The sequence below is a fragment of the Uloborus diversus genome, chromosome 10 (genome assembly GCF_026930045.1).
Source record: "Uloborus diversus isolate 005 chromosome 10, Udiv.v.3.1, whole genome shotgun sequence".
In the NCBI taxonomy this organism is placed as follows: domain Eukaryota; kingdom Metazoa; phylum Arthropoda; class Arachnida; order Araneae; family Uloboridae; genus Uloborus; species Uloborus diversus.
Window position 1 is genome coordinate 124,202,602 of NC_072740.1, and position 17,030 is coordinate 124,219,631.

General features: G+C 34.6%; 1 protein-coding gene across 1 annotated transcript in view; it reads left to right on the forward strand.

Moving 5' to 3' along the window:
* Nucleotides 1-17,030, forward strand: part of LOC129231556 (solute carrier family 22 member 13-like) — a 123,293-nt gene that overhangs the window by 105,641 nt on the left and 622 nt on the right. The window contains exons 7-8 of the mRNA XM_054865909.1: nt 1,751-1,932; nt 8,863-9,044. Of these exons, the coding sequence (XP_054721884.1) occupies nt 1,751-1,932; nt 8,863-9,044 (364 nt within the window). The remainder of the gene's footprint in view (nt 1-1,750; nt 1,933-8,862; nt 9,045-17,030) is intronic.

Genomic DNA, 17,030 nt, shown 5'->3' on the forward strand with positions numbered 1-17,030 from the left:
CATCACTGGTTTTTCACAAAACGATAACTTTCTGGGTATTAATACAAGGAATAGAACGGTTAAAACGCGCATTCGTTTTTTTCGGGATTTCAGGAAAGTCTCCAATTCACTTTCGTGAAACATCACGAAACTTGAACGCAAGGAGAAACGATTATTTTTCAATCCAAACACGACACCTTGTTGTTTTTTCTCACTCAGATTGTTTTCTCCCGTCGCATGTAGATAATCGTTAAAAAAAAACTAGTGCGCTTTTTAACCGCTCTATTCCTTGCATTAATGACCTCAAGGTTTTTTTTGCACAAACTCGGTGATATTCCGCAAGTTTGTAAATCACTTTTTCTACTTATCTCGTTCTGTTCTCGAGGTTGGAATGCGATCTTTGCAGTTTTCTACCAGGTGGCGGCGTAAGTGGATTTATTTAGTACCTAATTTACTCTACCGAGATACTACTTTTATGAATGTATCAGCAGCCGCTACGAAGTTATAGTGAAGTAGAAGGGACCAAATAAAATTTCATCACAGCGTTAATTTCGTTATAAAAATTTAAATGATACACAGTTAGTCTTAAGAGGAACAGAAACTATAACGTTATAGCCATAAATAAGCTATGTCCGCATTTGCAATTAACGCGGGTGGTAGTATACATAAAGGGTATCTTAGTCAAATGTTTTAGAACTCCTAAGAGAGGTAGGATGCATCCTGATGACTCGAAATCATACTGCAATGCGGGATGAGAAATGCTTTTCCAACTCGAGAAACTCGAGATATGCCGGGAGTATTCCAATCTCTCTGGAGTTCCATATACTAAAGATGTGAGGTGTGCATCGTAGCCAGTGCAAAAAACTTCGAACACTTATTTAGACTTATCTACCTTTTACTTTTTTACATGTGTTAATAAAAAGGTATTTCACTTACGGTCTCTTTTTTTTATGGCTCTTCTGTGTATTTCACAGCTTCAGGAAAGCTTTTCCTACCTCGCAATCTCGCATTGCTATATGATTTCAAGTCGTCAGGATGCAGTCTACTCTTCTTAGGAGTTTTGAAACTTTTTACTGAGACACCCTGTATATATATATATATATATATATATATACATACACACAGTGGCGTACTTTGCAAGGGTGACACCCGGGGCTGTAATTTTTGGTGCCTCCCCCCTACAAACGCAAAAGAACATTAATTAAATTTTTTATTAAAAACAAGAAAGTCGTACAATTTTTAGGAAACAACCACATTTGTGTTAGAACAAATTTTTAAGTCTGCTAATGTAAAAAAACAATTTATTAAGAATGGGAGTCCGGGGGTTGTCCCCCGGAAAAATTTCAAATTTGTAGTCTTAAAAATGTATTTTAGATTCTTATTTTTCAAAAACTTTCAATTCCGCTGTGGGTGTAACCCACAGGGATACAGGATGGGTGACAGCATGGGCGGATCGCCCCCGTAGTGACGCCACTGACTATATATATATATATATATATATATATATATATATATATATATATATATATATATATATATATATATATATATATATATATATATATATATATATATATATAATTGCAATTGCTGATTTTTTTTAGTTAAATATCAATTTAGAGTGGGTAATGTTTCAAAGATTATTCCTTAACGGCCCACGCATGAAATTCATGAAAGAAATCATGACTCCATTAGAGTCAAAACTGAATTCACAGTGTTACAGATAAACCGTTTAGCATAACTAAACCGGCTCTTTTGTTCTCTTCCTCAGACGCAGTCCACGAAGTATTTGCGATGGCCATGTTGGTGCGCATCACGTTCGCGGCCGGGACCAACATCACGTTTCAGTACACTGCCGAACTCTTCCCCACAGAGGTACGTGGCAGAGGTCTCTCCCTTCAGAGAATGTTCGGGGCCGTCGGCAGTTGTCTCGCCCCTACCGTCGTCTTTTTGGTAAGTATGATCGATGCTCTGCCTCTTAAAAGGCTTCTTATATAACTACTGCTATGTCGAGGTGTCTTGCTACACCGCGATTCATCAATCCCCTTTTTAAAATACCGGGGATAATTGATGGTCGCGCATCATGAGTGGAGTTGTTGAGTCGGTTTATCATAAATGTAATTTATGAAAAATAGGTTTGAAAAATATTTTCGACAGTTTTTGAGTAGCGTAGTGCCTTAAGAATATTTTCTTGATTTCAAACAGGATATATTACATTCTTATATAGAAAATTATGTATGCATGATTGAAAGGCTTCTTATATAGCTGCTGCAATGTCAAATTGTCTAGCTGCACCGCGATTTATCAATGCGCTTTTTAAAATACTGAGGATAATTGATGCTCACGTATCACGAGTGGAGTTGTTGAGTCGGTTCATCATTGATGTAATTTTTGAAACATAGCTTCTTTATTTTTTCGAATTTTTAAGATGTTCAGTGATCTACAATGTTTTATCGATTTACAGGACATAGGGTTAACCGTCACTCAATGAACACAATAGTGCCATTTCTATTTTTGAAATTCATAATATTGTGAAAAACTGGGGCAGTTAGCATGTGGCAATAAAATCATTTTAACATGCAATATACTGATAGCCCGGTTATGACATCCAGATAGAGTAGTTTCGTCCTTATTACGGGCTCATTAGTCTGAAAGGAGTAGTCAATAACGAAGCTGGAGACAGATGTTCCCCCATTAAAGCTAAGATTACTATCAAACTGGTTGCTCAAATTAAATCATGTACATTAATTTTAGCTATCTAATCTCGCTGGTGTGCTTAATAATTAATTTTAGCTGCCAAATCCCGCTGGTGACCTAAGTTAGTTTTAGCTACCAGTTTGTTGGCAATCTCAGCTTCAGTTGAGAGAACTTCTGAGGCAGTGAGAAGTAAAGGGCTGTAAGTGAACATTTTCAAGTTTTGAGTAAAACGCGTTTAAAGTGTCGGCCCTATAGGTAGGCTTTCATTAAAAGTTTTTCTAAATCATACTGTATAACAGCACCTACCAGGGCTACTAGTACTATTTCTTACCTCAAGACAAACAAGATATTCAATTACAGTCGAGCCCGCTTATTGGAATATCGGATGATAGAATATCCCGCTTAATGTAATAAAATTCCAATGTACACATCGTAGATGTGTGTTATCTTTGTCCCGGATAATGGAATATTCCGCTTATTAGAATAATTTTTCCTGGCAAATTGCCTATTCCACTAAGCAGGCTCCATTGAGCTATAACACTAAGAGGAGAGAGAACTTCTCCTTCTACACTGAGGATCACGGTCTGAATTTCGAGCGAGTTTGGCAAAATCAATTGCATTATAAAACATCTTGTTTAATGGCAAAAGACCGGTTCTTTTGCCACAACGATTTGAACACATTAAGGATTTGAAAATTGCATGGCAAACGGCTTTACATGATAAAACTTGAGTTTAAATGTTAAAAGTGCGATTCTTTTGCCATACTCGCTTGGGCAAAAAACGGACCGATTAGTTCGCTCTCCTCTTAGTGTTACAGCTCAATGGCAGGCTCTACTGTACCATTTGTGCTTATCTCCAAATTTTTTAATTTTGTCATTTACATCCCTTTGCTTCTCACTGCATCATATGCCTCCAGCTTCGTTGTTGACTACTCCTTCCAAGATTGATTAGTTCATAACATAGGACGAAACTACAGCCTAGCCTCTAGATGACATGACTGGGCTGTCAGTATATAGCAGCCAGAGATATAGCTTGAGCTTCATTTTAGAGCTCAAAAATCCTCCTTAATATATTTTAAAGGAGTAAAAAATATTTTGAATTAGTGAAATTTACGAAAAAGTGTAGACACAAATAGAGATCAAGTCTTATAGTTACTAAATGGGGGGGGGGGGTGTAAGGATGAAACGGAAGATGCTAAGGAAAGAAGAGGTGTGTATATTTTTAATATTAAAAATTCTTGACTCTTTTTGAAAAAAAAAATTCAAATGAAATATTTAAAGAAAATCTATAGCTTTTTTTTTTTTTCATTTTTTCATGATGCTAATTGTTTATTTAGAAATACGCTTGTCTCGATATTTGACGCATACTTATTCTTTTCAAAGTGTGAACTGCGCTTGTAGATACGCTAAAAATATCGGCTTCTATTGCAAACAGAAAATATTTAAACAAAACAAAATTGAAACTATCATAAGTCAGTGGAAGGCTAGATTTTTCTTTTTTCTTTCTTTCTTTCTTTTTTTTTTTTTTTTGTAAGCGCGTTTTAAGAATGCAGACTCAGTCTCGCAAGTCTTATCACTGCAACCTTGCCAACACCATTGTCAAACGCACCTGTCGCCCAGAATTTTTCTTGTTTTCCTTTATGGCATTTTTCTTTTCAACTTCTATCACCCGATCTCAAGCAGTTTTTGAAAAATTTCATTAGTCATTCCAATGAGTTATATTGCTGGTCGGAGGAATCATCATTCAGCTGTACAGAATCAATGTAGGGAGGAGAGGGGAAGAGAGAATGCTTCTTTTTAAACCTACCACGTGAACAATAAAAAAAATCGAGGTTGTTCGTTAAATTTTGATTGAAAGTTGACAACTTATACGTTCTCAACATTTGCTGTTTGAAATGTGAAAAATTTACGAACTACTATTATTTTCCTAAATAGTACACTGATAGGAATTTGTAGCTTTAAGTAATTTTTCAAAGATCCCAAAAGGTATTTATTATCAGCAGGAGCCACACAAATATTGTAATAAATACAATAGGTAGCAACCTAAAGAGCATATTGAAAATTTTTTGACATAAACATTATTTGCCCTCGTGCCTCCGTTGTCAAGATAGAAAGTCCTAAAATCTGTCGAAATTTTGAAAAAAGCGTCTAAAAACTTGGTGAGAAATTGAAATGAAAACGCAATTTCACCGTCTTCAAATGGCAGGACACATCAAATGTGTAAAACGTGTGAAAGATGTCTTCCATTTCTCACCGAAACTCGCTAAATTTAGCAACTTTTCTTAAACTTTCGGCAAATTCAAAACCTCATACTTTTATAACGGTGACACGAGGGCAAATATTTTATTCGCCTAAAAACATGTTTTACTATTGTCGTTCGATTGCAAGATGTAATTTTTTTCATTCTTTCACTATCGTATGACTTGATTAATTTAGGGGGTTCGGGACACAAAAATCGTCAAACTTTGCAATTTTTTTTATCATATAAAAAATGCTCCGTTTTTTCTGCTTGTAAGGACGTTTGAATCTTGTTTCTATCTTAATTAGAAAGAAAAACATAATTCTTTTTGTTGCATGCATTTAACTAATATTATACTTAACTTTAAACGCGTTTTTGTTCATGATGTAATTTTTCTGATTTTTTGCATTTAAACTCTTATAAGTCAAAACCTGATAAAGATAAAGTAATGAAATTTGGAGCATATCTTTTTCAAACAGTTTACTTTAATTTTTATTCGGCATATTTGAAAAAAAAAATGTTTACTTAAAAAAATATGATTTAAAAAAAAAAGCATCGTCGAATTTTTCGAAATTTTTGATCAAATATTTTCAGTTTTTTATTGAATTAATATTTTTCAATCACCGAATAAAAATTAAAGCTTTGATATTTGTGCATAATTTAGTGAAAATAAATTGAAAATTGACCAAGAATATTTTGAGTTTTAGCAATATAAATACTTCACTAAAAAAAGAACTTTTTTTTATGTTAGGATTTTGCTAATTAAATAGATGGTGAATCAATGCAAAAAATTTCAAAACTGTAAACTGTTTGTTAAACATTTTTTTCAAAATGTGTCCCTACGACAAGAAACATCTGCAAATATAAGCACGAGTGCAGTTAAAGTCCATTAGATCTTTAGTTTTTGAAAATCTACTTCAAGTGAATGACTGTTAACAGGATTTTCTTTACGACACCATCCGATAGGAGTCAAATTTTGTGGTATCCAAAGCTAGAGAACACCAATTGACTGAGCCCCAAGCGAAGATGGATTCCTCCCCCCCCCCTTTTTTTACTTCCTTTTACAAAAAAGGAAGTATTGTATTCGCGAAAAAATGTTCACTGAAAAATCAGCCTTAATTTCCATTTTTCTCACCCCCGAATGAATGTTGAGTTTATTTCTCAACCCGACCACACGTGGATATATGCTTAGGAACATTCAGACACCCGAAATATCCATTTTGACGATCCCCAAGTTAATTGCAACTAGTTTTCTCGTGACGTCTGTATATACGTATGTATGTGTGTATGTATGTCGCATAACTCAAGAACGGAATGTCCTAGAAAGTTCAAATTTGGTACTTAGACTCTTAGTGGGGTCTAGTTGTGCACCTGTAGGGCGAAAAAATTTTCACCCAAAAATCAGTCTTAATTTCCATTTTGCTCATCCTCGAATGAATGTTGAGTTTTTTTTTTCGACTCGACCACACGTGGATAAGTGCCTAAGAGCGTATAGACACGCGAAATATCCATTTTGACGATTCCCAAGTTAATTAAAACGAGTTTTCTCGTGAAGTCTGTATGTCGCCTAACTCAAGAACGGTATGTCCTAGAAAGTTGAAATTTGGTACGTAGACTCCTAGGGGGGTCTAGTTGTGCACCTCCACTTTTGGTTGCATTCGGGTGTTTCTAAAGGGGTCTTTTGCCCCTTTTTGGGGCGAAATCATTGTTTATTTCGATTTAAACTTAAGTGGTGTAATAATTTGGCGGACACTTGGCGATATATCGCCAGTCTTTTGGTCACCAAGTTTTGTCGCCAACTTGGCGACAAATTTGGCGATTTTTTTTTTTTAAATCTGGTTTCAATTTGGTCACTGTTGGTGATATTTAGTGAGTAAACTATTGAATCACATTAAAATTGCCAATAATGGAGAAATGACATTAAATTGGAGTAAAAGGAAGTCATGCGATGCACACATCAGCTCGTTTTACTTCCTTTTACAAAAAAATAAGTATTGTATTCGCGAAAACATTTTCACTCAAAAATCGACCTTAATTTCCATTTTGCTCATCCCCGAACGAATGTTAAGTTTTTTTTTTTTTTTTTCGACTCGACCTCACGTGGATAAGTGCCTAAGAACGTATAGACACGCAGAATATCCATTTTGAAGATTCCCGAGTTAATTACAACGAGTTTTCTCCTGACGTCTGTATATACGTATGCATGGCGTATGTGTGGATGTGCAGATGTGCGGATGTATGTCGCATTACTCAAGAACGATATGTCCTAGAAAGTTGAAATTTGGTACGTAGACTCCTAGTGGGATCTAGTTGTACACCTTCTTTTTGGGTTACATTTGGGTGTTTCTAAGGGGGTCTTTTGCCCTTTGGGGGGGGGGGGGGAATCATTGTTAATTTCGATGTAAACTCAAGTGGTGTTACAATTTGGCGGACCCTTGACGATTTATCGCGTGTTTTTTTTACGCCAAGTTTTGTCAACAACTTGGCGACAAATTTGGCTTTTTTTTCCTGGATTTAATTTGGCCACTGTTGGTTATATTTAGAGAGTAAAATATTGAATCACATTAAAATTGCTAATAATGGGAAGATGACATTAACTTGGAGTAATAGGAAGTCACGTGAATCACACATCTGCTCGTTTCTTTTCTACGATGTCATAACAAATTTTTGAACCTGTAAAGTATTATGGTGTAAACCACAGATTCATACGACAATTTTGTGCTTTTCTATGAATTTTTAAATTGTACTAGGACTTTTCACACGCCCTGTATGTCTTATAATGCATTTCACTATCTTAAAACATTATTATTTTTAATGTCATAACTAAAGTAAAGAACATATTGTTAGCTACTGAGGATAATATAAGAATGAAACAGAAAACTGTGGATGCACTGATTACGAATAGTTCAAAGCACTAATACTGAATTATTTCAATAATTTAAAATATGATTGCAGTTTTAAAAGTAATTTTAAGCAAATATAAATGTTTTCTCTTCATATTTAACACATTTACTATTATGTAATTACTCGATGCAATAAATTATGTATATGAAATTTGCAAAATTATAAAATTCGCAAATTTCTGATCTCAGACTGCGAAGATTTTTGACACTCTAGAGCAGGGTTGCCAGATTTAAGAACAGGAAATACGGGACAGGCTTCTGGAAGCGAAGGGAGGGGGGCGGGATTTTTGAGGTTGCAGGCAAAAACTGGGTATTTTTAAGGGGTGATTTCCGACGTAGAATGTCTCTTCATGATGAATCTATAAAATTCAATCTTAACAGAGCATTAAACCTTACAAATTGTCGATCAGAGTATAAAATTCGTTTTAATTGTGATTGACGACGCATGCGCATTGATATATTTCCAACATTGGTCAATGAGCAAAGAGGAAGCAATCATTCGGCTCCTCATGGTCTGCCGCCAAAACAAAAACCAAATAAAAACGAAAATAATTTTTGCGTTTGCTGCCACAAGATTTTCTTATTGCTCTTTATTTCACATGTTTTGTTTTACTTTATTTTTTTCCCTTAAAATAATGTCTCATTTCGTAAAATATTGTTATTAGCCAGAATACGGGACTTTAGCCGTCCCGTATGGAAGTTCCCCGGGACGCGGGACAATTTTTCAAAATACGGGACTGTCCCTTGAAATCCGGGACGTCTGGCAACCCTGCTCTAGAGCGCGAGAAGCATATTTAAGAGTTTCATAAAGGCTGAAAATTCGAGACTTAACTCAAAATGTAAATTTAATTCGTCTATGTGACATCTTTGAAAATATCGTAGCTTTCAGCCAAGTTTTCTTGATTATTACCTCAGCATCTCTGTTATACGCTTGTAGTCACCGATTTAATTTGACACCAGCTGGCTGTACCCAGTAATTTTATTGCTTTTTCAAGGTCAATAAATTTCTATGTTGAAAATGTTATTAATACTAGGATATTTACAGGCGGAAATCGATCGACTTCTTCCGATGCTAGTGTTGGGCAGTTTGTCGCTGGTTGCTGGATCCCTGATTGTTATCCTCCCAGAAACAACTGGACATCAGCTACCTCATACACTAGAAGAAGGCGAAAAATTTGGAGCTCATGAACACATCTGCTCGATTTTCTCACCAAAAGTAAAAGTAAGGTAAGTCTCTTAGCTTTTTTTTCTTAAATTGAGAGTTATGAGTATACTACTGATATATTCCTTACACGCATTTTAGTGGAAGGCGTATCTTATACACACAATTTAATGAATTAGTTTTTGCAGCAGTATGCATGTGATTGGAAATGAGTCATTGTAAGGCGTACCCCTTACAAGCAATATAATGAAGTAGCATTTTTAGCACATGTGTTTGAAAATGACACATAAGAAAACTTATCCCATACACGCAATGCAATGAAATAGCGTTTTCAGCAGTTTGCATAATATTGGCAATGACGCAATTAAGGCATACAATCAAGTATCAATACTTGGGACAATACCCTAACTTAGGACACGCTGACAAATTTTGTTTTGATTGTTTAGACACCTGTCAGTTTTCTCCCAGTAAAAAAAATACGATTCATTTTTCTTTTAACACCGTTTATCTTTTGAGGTTATATGTGAGTTAAATTTTAATACTCCAACTTTACGGGCAAAGTTGATTCTTAAGAAAATTTCAGAAAAATATGAGATTTTTAAGCATGGACATAATTTTGGTTAACTACGTTAGCTGAGTGGCATTAGTTTGAATTTTAGTTATACTTTTTCTCGGGTACGCACTTTTGCTTTATACGGGCACATTCATTTCCATTTGCTTAATTCAGTCTATTTCATCTACTCATAAATATGAGAAATAGCCCAAACTTGGGATACTATTACAAGTTTGGGTACAAAGGCGGAAAAATTATCTACGAGGAATAATGAATAAATAATTTGTATAATGTTATTAGAATTAATTGTACTGTACCTTAATATGGTTGAAAAATGATGACCAGTCTGATGAAAATAAATGCACCATACCGTTAAAGCAGAAAATTTGTCGCGGGAAAAAATCGGAAATGTCGATGAACAGAAGTGTTTTTAAAATAGATAAGACTAATTTATTTGAAGTAAATTTCACGTATAATGAAGGAATAATAATGAATGTGGAAAGATGGGAAGTGAGGAACATAGAGAGCTAAGAATTACTTTCTTGAAGAAATATTTGGGCCTCTAAATACTTTTAGGTTTCAAAATAAAGAGAGGAAAGGGGAAACAGTATATTCAAAGGATTAAAGAAGATTGGAGAGACAATCAATATTCTCAGGGGCAAGCAAACATTCTGAAATCTGAGAATTATACAAGACTGTATTATTTTTATCTAATGTTATTTTTTATGTATTAAGTTGTAAAATAAACTAGTTTAAAATGATAATAGATGTCCGAAGTTCTCATACATTGCTACATACACAAAATACTAATCAAAATGTTAAACGTTCCAAATCAGGGAGGATATTTCCCAATTTGGGAATATCTTGTTGTTATAGTTTTTAAAGGACATATTTACACATCTAAGCTTTGTCCTGAAATAAAATACTGAGGCTCTTCCTTAAAATAGAATACTTCAAATTATTAAAAGTATAAGTTCAAAACTGTCCCAAGTATGGGCTGTATTATCTAAAAGTACTTCATCACGCAGGTTTCAGTTACGGAGGAGGATCTGAATCTATCTTGGGAATATCTTGTTGTTATAGTTTTTAAAGGACATATTTACACATCTAAGCTTTGTCCTGAAATAAAATACTGAGGCTCTTCCTTAAAATAGAATACTTCAAATTATTAAAAGTATAAGTTCAAAACTGTCCCAAGTATGGGCTGTATTATCTAAAAGTACTTCATCACGCAGGTTTCAGTTACGGAGGAGGATCTGAATCTATCTTGGGAATATCTTGTTGTTATAGTTTTTAAAGGACATATTTACACATCTAAGCTTTGTCCTGAAATAAAATACTGAGGCTCTTCCTTAAAATAGAATACTTCAAATTATTAAAAGTATAAGTTCAAAACTGTCCCAAGTATGGGCTGTATTATCTAAAAGTACTTCATCACGCAGGTTTCAGTTACGGAGGAGACTCATTACTTTTTGATTTATTCAGCTATTAAACACCTTATTCAATTTTCTTTATACTGCCCGTCACATGGTTTTGGCAATTAGTTCGCCAAAACGCTAAGAAAAAATTCTAAAGAAAGCACAGCAGAAACGGTGTCAAGTAAATGCATCGCTATCTTTCTAGTAACCCAAGTTACATTTTATTAATGAAAATAAATCAAATGAAGTACATTAACCAATAATTCGTCATTTTAGATATATACGGGTTTTACTATTTTGTTCGATTGTTTGAATTAAGCAGCTCGTTGGTTTGATTTCGAGTGTCGTGTTAATAATAAAAGTTTGAAGTTCATATTTTATGGATACTAATCCCGACTAAAAGAATTTCGCCGCAATAGCTTCATTTAAGTAAATTGCTTTCATTTTTATTTTTCGTACTGATACTTGATTATTATGATCAGTGTTCATTGTCAATATCGTCGCCTCAGAGCAACAGTAAGATATCTTAGTGTTATTTCTGCGATTAGATATCTTACTGTTGCTCTGAGGTGACGATATGTTTATTATAGTTCTCTTCTACGCTAAGGTTTTCTTAATGGCTCTTTTTTTTTCTTTTTCGATTTGGGTATTAATACAGTAATTGCAGTATTAAAAGGGTTATGAGCGTTTTAAACAACAAAAATTAAAGGTAATTACAATTTGGTTTTAAAAATTATATTTGTAAGTGTATAAGTGGTTTCTGTTTCCAAAGCAATTACACAGGCCTACATGTTTTTTTGGCGTTTTGAATTTGATAAGTGTCCTTAGCTAATACGAGTACGCTGATTCCGAATATGAACTTGGTTTGAGCTCATCACGTCAAGATTTTTCACAAAATTAAAAAAAAAAAAACCTTATGATATATTTTGTACCAAAGCAAAAAAGTACCTTATTGATGTTTCCTAAACTGCATTGAAATTATTTCTTTAAAATGTCCTACCGCCAAGAAAACCAAATGTCGGCCACCAACAAAACCTAATATCCACCGCCAAGAAAGACGAGAGAAAATAAACACGCTAATAAGGACAGCTTACATGACAGAACAAGTTCGATTTTTCACCCCTCTGTATCTCAGCCTTATGAAGACCCACGGAGTTGATTTTTGGTATACTCAATCTCTAGTGGCCATTGACAAAGTCTTGATGCATCGATTAAAAATATTTTATCATAATGTTATGCTTATTTTATTTCAGTGGCAACCCTTTTTCATTTTCCCATCTGTCAAAGTCAACTTGACGGCATCGGCAGTTGTTTACGAAATAGTTGCTGTCATTTGTTTGTAGCATCGAGTTGTTTTCTGAGCTTTTAGTGCATTATAATATCAAGAAAGTGAAAAAAGTTCTAATACATTTTGTTGCGTGAGTGAGGATTTAACGATAATCAAGCATCAACGAAACATAACAGTATTTATCAAGAAAGCATATCACGCTTACTTCAGTGTAAAACTTGGTGATCAGGACAAACGTCGAGCTCCGCACAAAATGTGCTTTGCTACTAAAAAAATTTGCATAACATATACAAAGATCTTTACCCTTTGACATTTCTATGGTATATAGGGAACCAAAAAGCCATGGAGACGACTGTTGTTTTTGCTTCTGCGATGTCCAGGGCTTCAATTCGAAAAATAAACATACAATTCAGTATACTGATTTACCGTCTGCTTCACGACCCGTACCTTTCATGGACCAGGAATTCCCATTCCGCCACCTTTTCCAACCATCCATCAACAATCAGATGAAAGTTTAAACTACAGAATCGATGAAGGAAAAGCGAAGAAAAAGGTTTTATTCAAAAAACCCAACGATTTTCTAATGTAGATGAAACTGCATTGTTTTGTTTTTTTTTATGAACAACTCAATTTTGTAGGAATTTTCTATTAAATATAGTTTCAATAAATATTCTCTCAGTATTTTTGGCAGTTTCTATGTAAAATTTCAAACACACTTTTCTTGAAAACTTGACGTGCTGGAAAAAAACTCAGCTCAGATTCGTTATCAGTGCACCCCATTTACTATCGGGCACCTATTAAACTTAAAACACTTTTTCATAAAGAAAAAAATGTAGGCCTGTGTTATTTATCTCATCAAAAACAACCCTGTTGTAAAAATTTCCCCGCCAAGAAAACCTTTAACTTTTCCGCACAAAAAAGAAAATCTGCATCCTAAACCCAAAAACCCTCAGCCATGAAAAGATATGATATCTAGTTTGCCCGCCAAGTATCTGCCAAACTATCATCCTCCCTCTTCTCCTTTTTCATCACAGCTACTTCCATTAGAGCCTCCTCCCACCTTCAACTCCTCAGAAATATGGATAGATCTTTTAAATTGTTTATCTTGTTTGGCAGGAAGCTTTTTGCTCACCAAGAAACCACTTCACTTTGAAAAGCTTCCCGCCAAACAAGATAAACAATTTAAAAGATCTATCCATATTTCTGAGGAGTTGAAGGTGGGAGGAGGTTCTAATGGAAGTAGCTGTGTTGAAAAAGGAGTAGAGGGAGGATGATAGTTTGGCAGATACTTGGCGGGCAAACTAGATATCATAACTTTTCATGGCTGAGGGTTTTTGGGTTTAGGATGCAGGTTTTCTTTTTTTGCGGAAAAGTTGAAGGTTTTCTTGGCGGAGAATTTTTTACAACAGGGTTGTTTTTGATGAGATATCACATCTTTTTGCATTGATATTATTACTTTGTCTGTATTTTTAGAATTGAGAACTTCAAGTCAGAAAATTTTCAATTGAAACAACGCTGTTTTGTGTTTTTAAGGAACAATAATGGCTAGCCTAATTTTACGTCAAGTTATTTTCTGACTATTAAGATTCTATGTTCATTTTGCGAGAATTGGGCGGTTTAAATTTTATTGCAATTCTTGTATCCTCTCTGTTGCAAAGAAAACTTTTTGGATAATAAAATACTATATTTTAAATTATATTGTTTTCGAGTATTTTACAACTTCGCAATAAATTCTATTACAGTTTCTTTATTTGACAGATTATTCAACATTTTCATGAAGGTTTCTTTAAATGTTTTACAGCTTGAGGGCTATTTTAATCTAGCTTTTCACTTTTTGTTTAATTACATTTTTTCTTAAATCGTGGATTATTTTACGTTTTATGGGATAATTTTAATTGTTTGGTGATTTATCTTTTTCTTGATAGAAATCTTTGTCTTGTTTAATACCTAGTTTTGTTTAAAAGTTCATTTAAAAAACGAAATAACGCATGTTATCACCAAGCAAAAAAAAAAACTAAGCCATTAAATATTTTTAATTTGAATGTGTCAGAAGATCCATACAACTTTACTCGATATCAAATCGCGGATATCCCAAATTTGCCATAGCGAATGCGCATGTTGCGCTCAAACTAAGCTCATTAAAAGTCTTGCTTAAATTAATTGCAAAAATTTTTTCAGCTAACAAATTACTGCAAAGCACGGATATCCACACACGTATTTCATATATTTTCAATTCATTATGTGTTGTTTGTGGAAAATCCATTAATTTAGAAAATAAGCAAACCAATAAAAAAGTGCTATTTTTCGCTTTCAATTAAAAAGTTATATGTGCCGTATTCATATGCGTACAGTTTCATATAATGTGTCACGTAAAATATTGTAATGGTTTAACCCCAGTTTCGCGCCGACATTTAAAATTTCTTCCCTCCATAAATATATCAAAACTGAAAAACAGGGGGAAGGAAATTTCGTATCGGCAAAACTTTGGGGGGGGGGGGCAGCATTCTAATCTCATTCATTAATTTGTTTCTCTGCTTAAGTAACAACATAGAATCTGAAAATAGAAGCTCGATGAGCTAAGTTTGCGCGCATGCGCAGTCGCTGTTGCAAATTTGTGATATCCGCGATTTATTGTCTAGTTGCAACTGTTAGATATGTTTTAGTCTTGATTGAATTTCATCTCCTAAGACAACTTTGGAATAACTGTTAGATCTGTTCCAACCTTGCAATTGCAATCCGAGATAAACAAACCCTATGAGCTAAGACTAAGTACATAAGAATTTAGGGAAAATTAGTGATTTTCAAACTTCAATTACTCCGGCCCATGATATCCTTGAGGGTTGAATTTTTGTATATGTACTCAATGCCCCCCCCCCAAGAATATGTATACAAAAAATCATTACCGTAGCCCCCCGGGGGGCTGTGATAGAATCCCGGGAAGGTACAATTTGGGGGGTAAAAACAAGGGGGGAAGGGGAGGGGGGTCAAATGGCACAAAAGGCACATCAGTAGGACACAAGGAATGTGTGTGCGAAATTTCAGCTTGATTCCTTTTTTCGTCTGGGCTGTAGCCCTGTCAAAGAAAGCGAAAACTTTTTTGAACAGCGATTTTATAACTTTAATACCTCCTCCCCCTGATGGTCCAGGAGATAGTATTTTGGTTTACGGCGTCAGGGGCCACTAGAGATTGAGTGTACCAAAAATTAACTCCGGGGGTCTTCATGGGGCTGAGTTACAGAGGGGTGAAAAACCCAAAAAACCCCAACTTGTTTTGTCGTGTAATCTTGTTCATGGTCGCTTTTATTTTCTTTCGTCTTTGGCGGTGGATTTGCTTCTGTTGGCTGCTGACGTTTGGTTTCCTTGGCGGGGCGGGACGCTCCCGCGTCCCGTGATCACCCTCGTAATGTGACTTAACAAAGTATGCAAAAGCAAAAGTTAATGCAATGTGATCGGGGTATTGATAGTGTCCTAGTATTTTTTGAGACGTTAATGACTAGTTATACAGGTATTTCACTACATATCCCAAGTCTTTTATTTGTGTGCTTTTCTTCAAACTTTCAAGTAATTAAATCAAATGAATTATTGATTAAAATACACATTTTTTAAACGTATATACGCTTAAAGAGAAGCTGGAAATAAGAGAGACTGGAACTATGTGTACCTCATGAAATTTCCGTTTCTTAGACAGAAGACAAGAAAGGAACCTTTTGTTGTGGCTGATTCACAATGAAATCTTGGTTAACTGTCAGTCTTTTAGAACAAAGCTTGTTTTGTTTTGACTGCCCTTTGTTTGGTGGAGCGAGTGTTTGGGTGAAAACTGTGGGTACATAGATCTTAAGTATAAGAGCGAAAACACCTTAAAGTAAGAAGAATATGTCATTAATTCAACCAACGCTTGGATAGTTAAAATGTTTCAGGATTTGACAATTGCGGTAGAAACGAAAGCAGATGTCAAAGTATCTCATCAAAAACACAACACAAAAGAAAAGGCGGAAACTTGGTTTATAAAGTTATCAACTGTTTTAATACTTCTCTGCAGCAGTCTTGAGGATTAGATGGATGATATGACGGATTTGTTACCAATGGTTAGTGGTCTCGATAATATATTAGATGATCATTTGAACGATGTGATTGTTTTCAAGAGCACGAAGAGAAGCGATAGAAAAAAAAGATTCGAATAATTCTGCTTTTGTGTTTGTTTAAGCAGCTTAAATTACTGATATTAGTTGTACAAGTCAGTTTGTGACACTAATTACTTTTTTATAGTAAAATCTGCTGATTTTCGTTTGGGAAAATTAATATGAAAAAACAACAGCCGTCATTAATGTAAAATATGATAAGTAATTGGGGTTTCAGAAATTATTTTTTCGGCTACAAATGTCAGGGCGGATACAGGGAAAAGGTAATACAGCAATTTTCTGCTGGTATCTTTCAATTAAAAACAAACTTTGCAGATATTTTCAAAATATGAAAGAATCATGAAAATATGAAGAAGTTAGTAAAAACATCACATGATCTTCTTACTGCAAAAATGTCGAGTTTTGATCGAGAATGAGTCATTTGTGGGGAATAGCGATATACTTTTAATTGAAAGAAAAAATGCAGAAAATTTTCAGATTATACTGCAAGATTTGAAGATACCTGCTGAAAATCAACTTAATTGCTCAAATATTGAAATTTCAAAACGCAATAATCCTACGATTTGACAACTTTTGCTTAGACAATCCTATACTGCCGTGCTAAGCGCAAAAGTCGTATCTGCAGCTGAGGTCAAACCGAAAAACTGCTATTT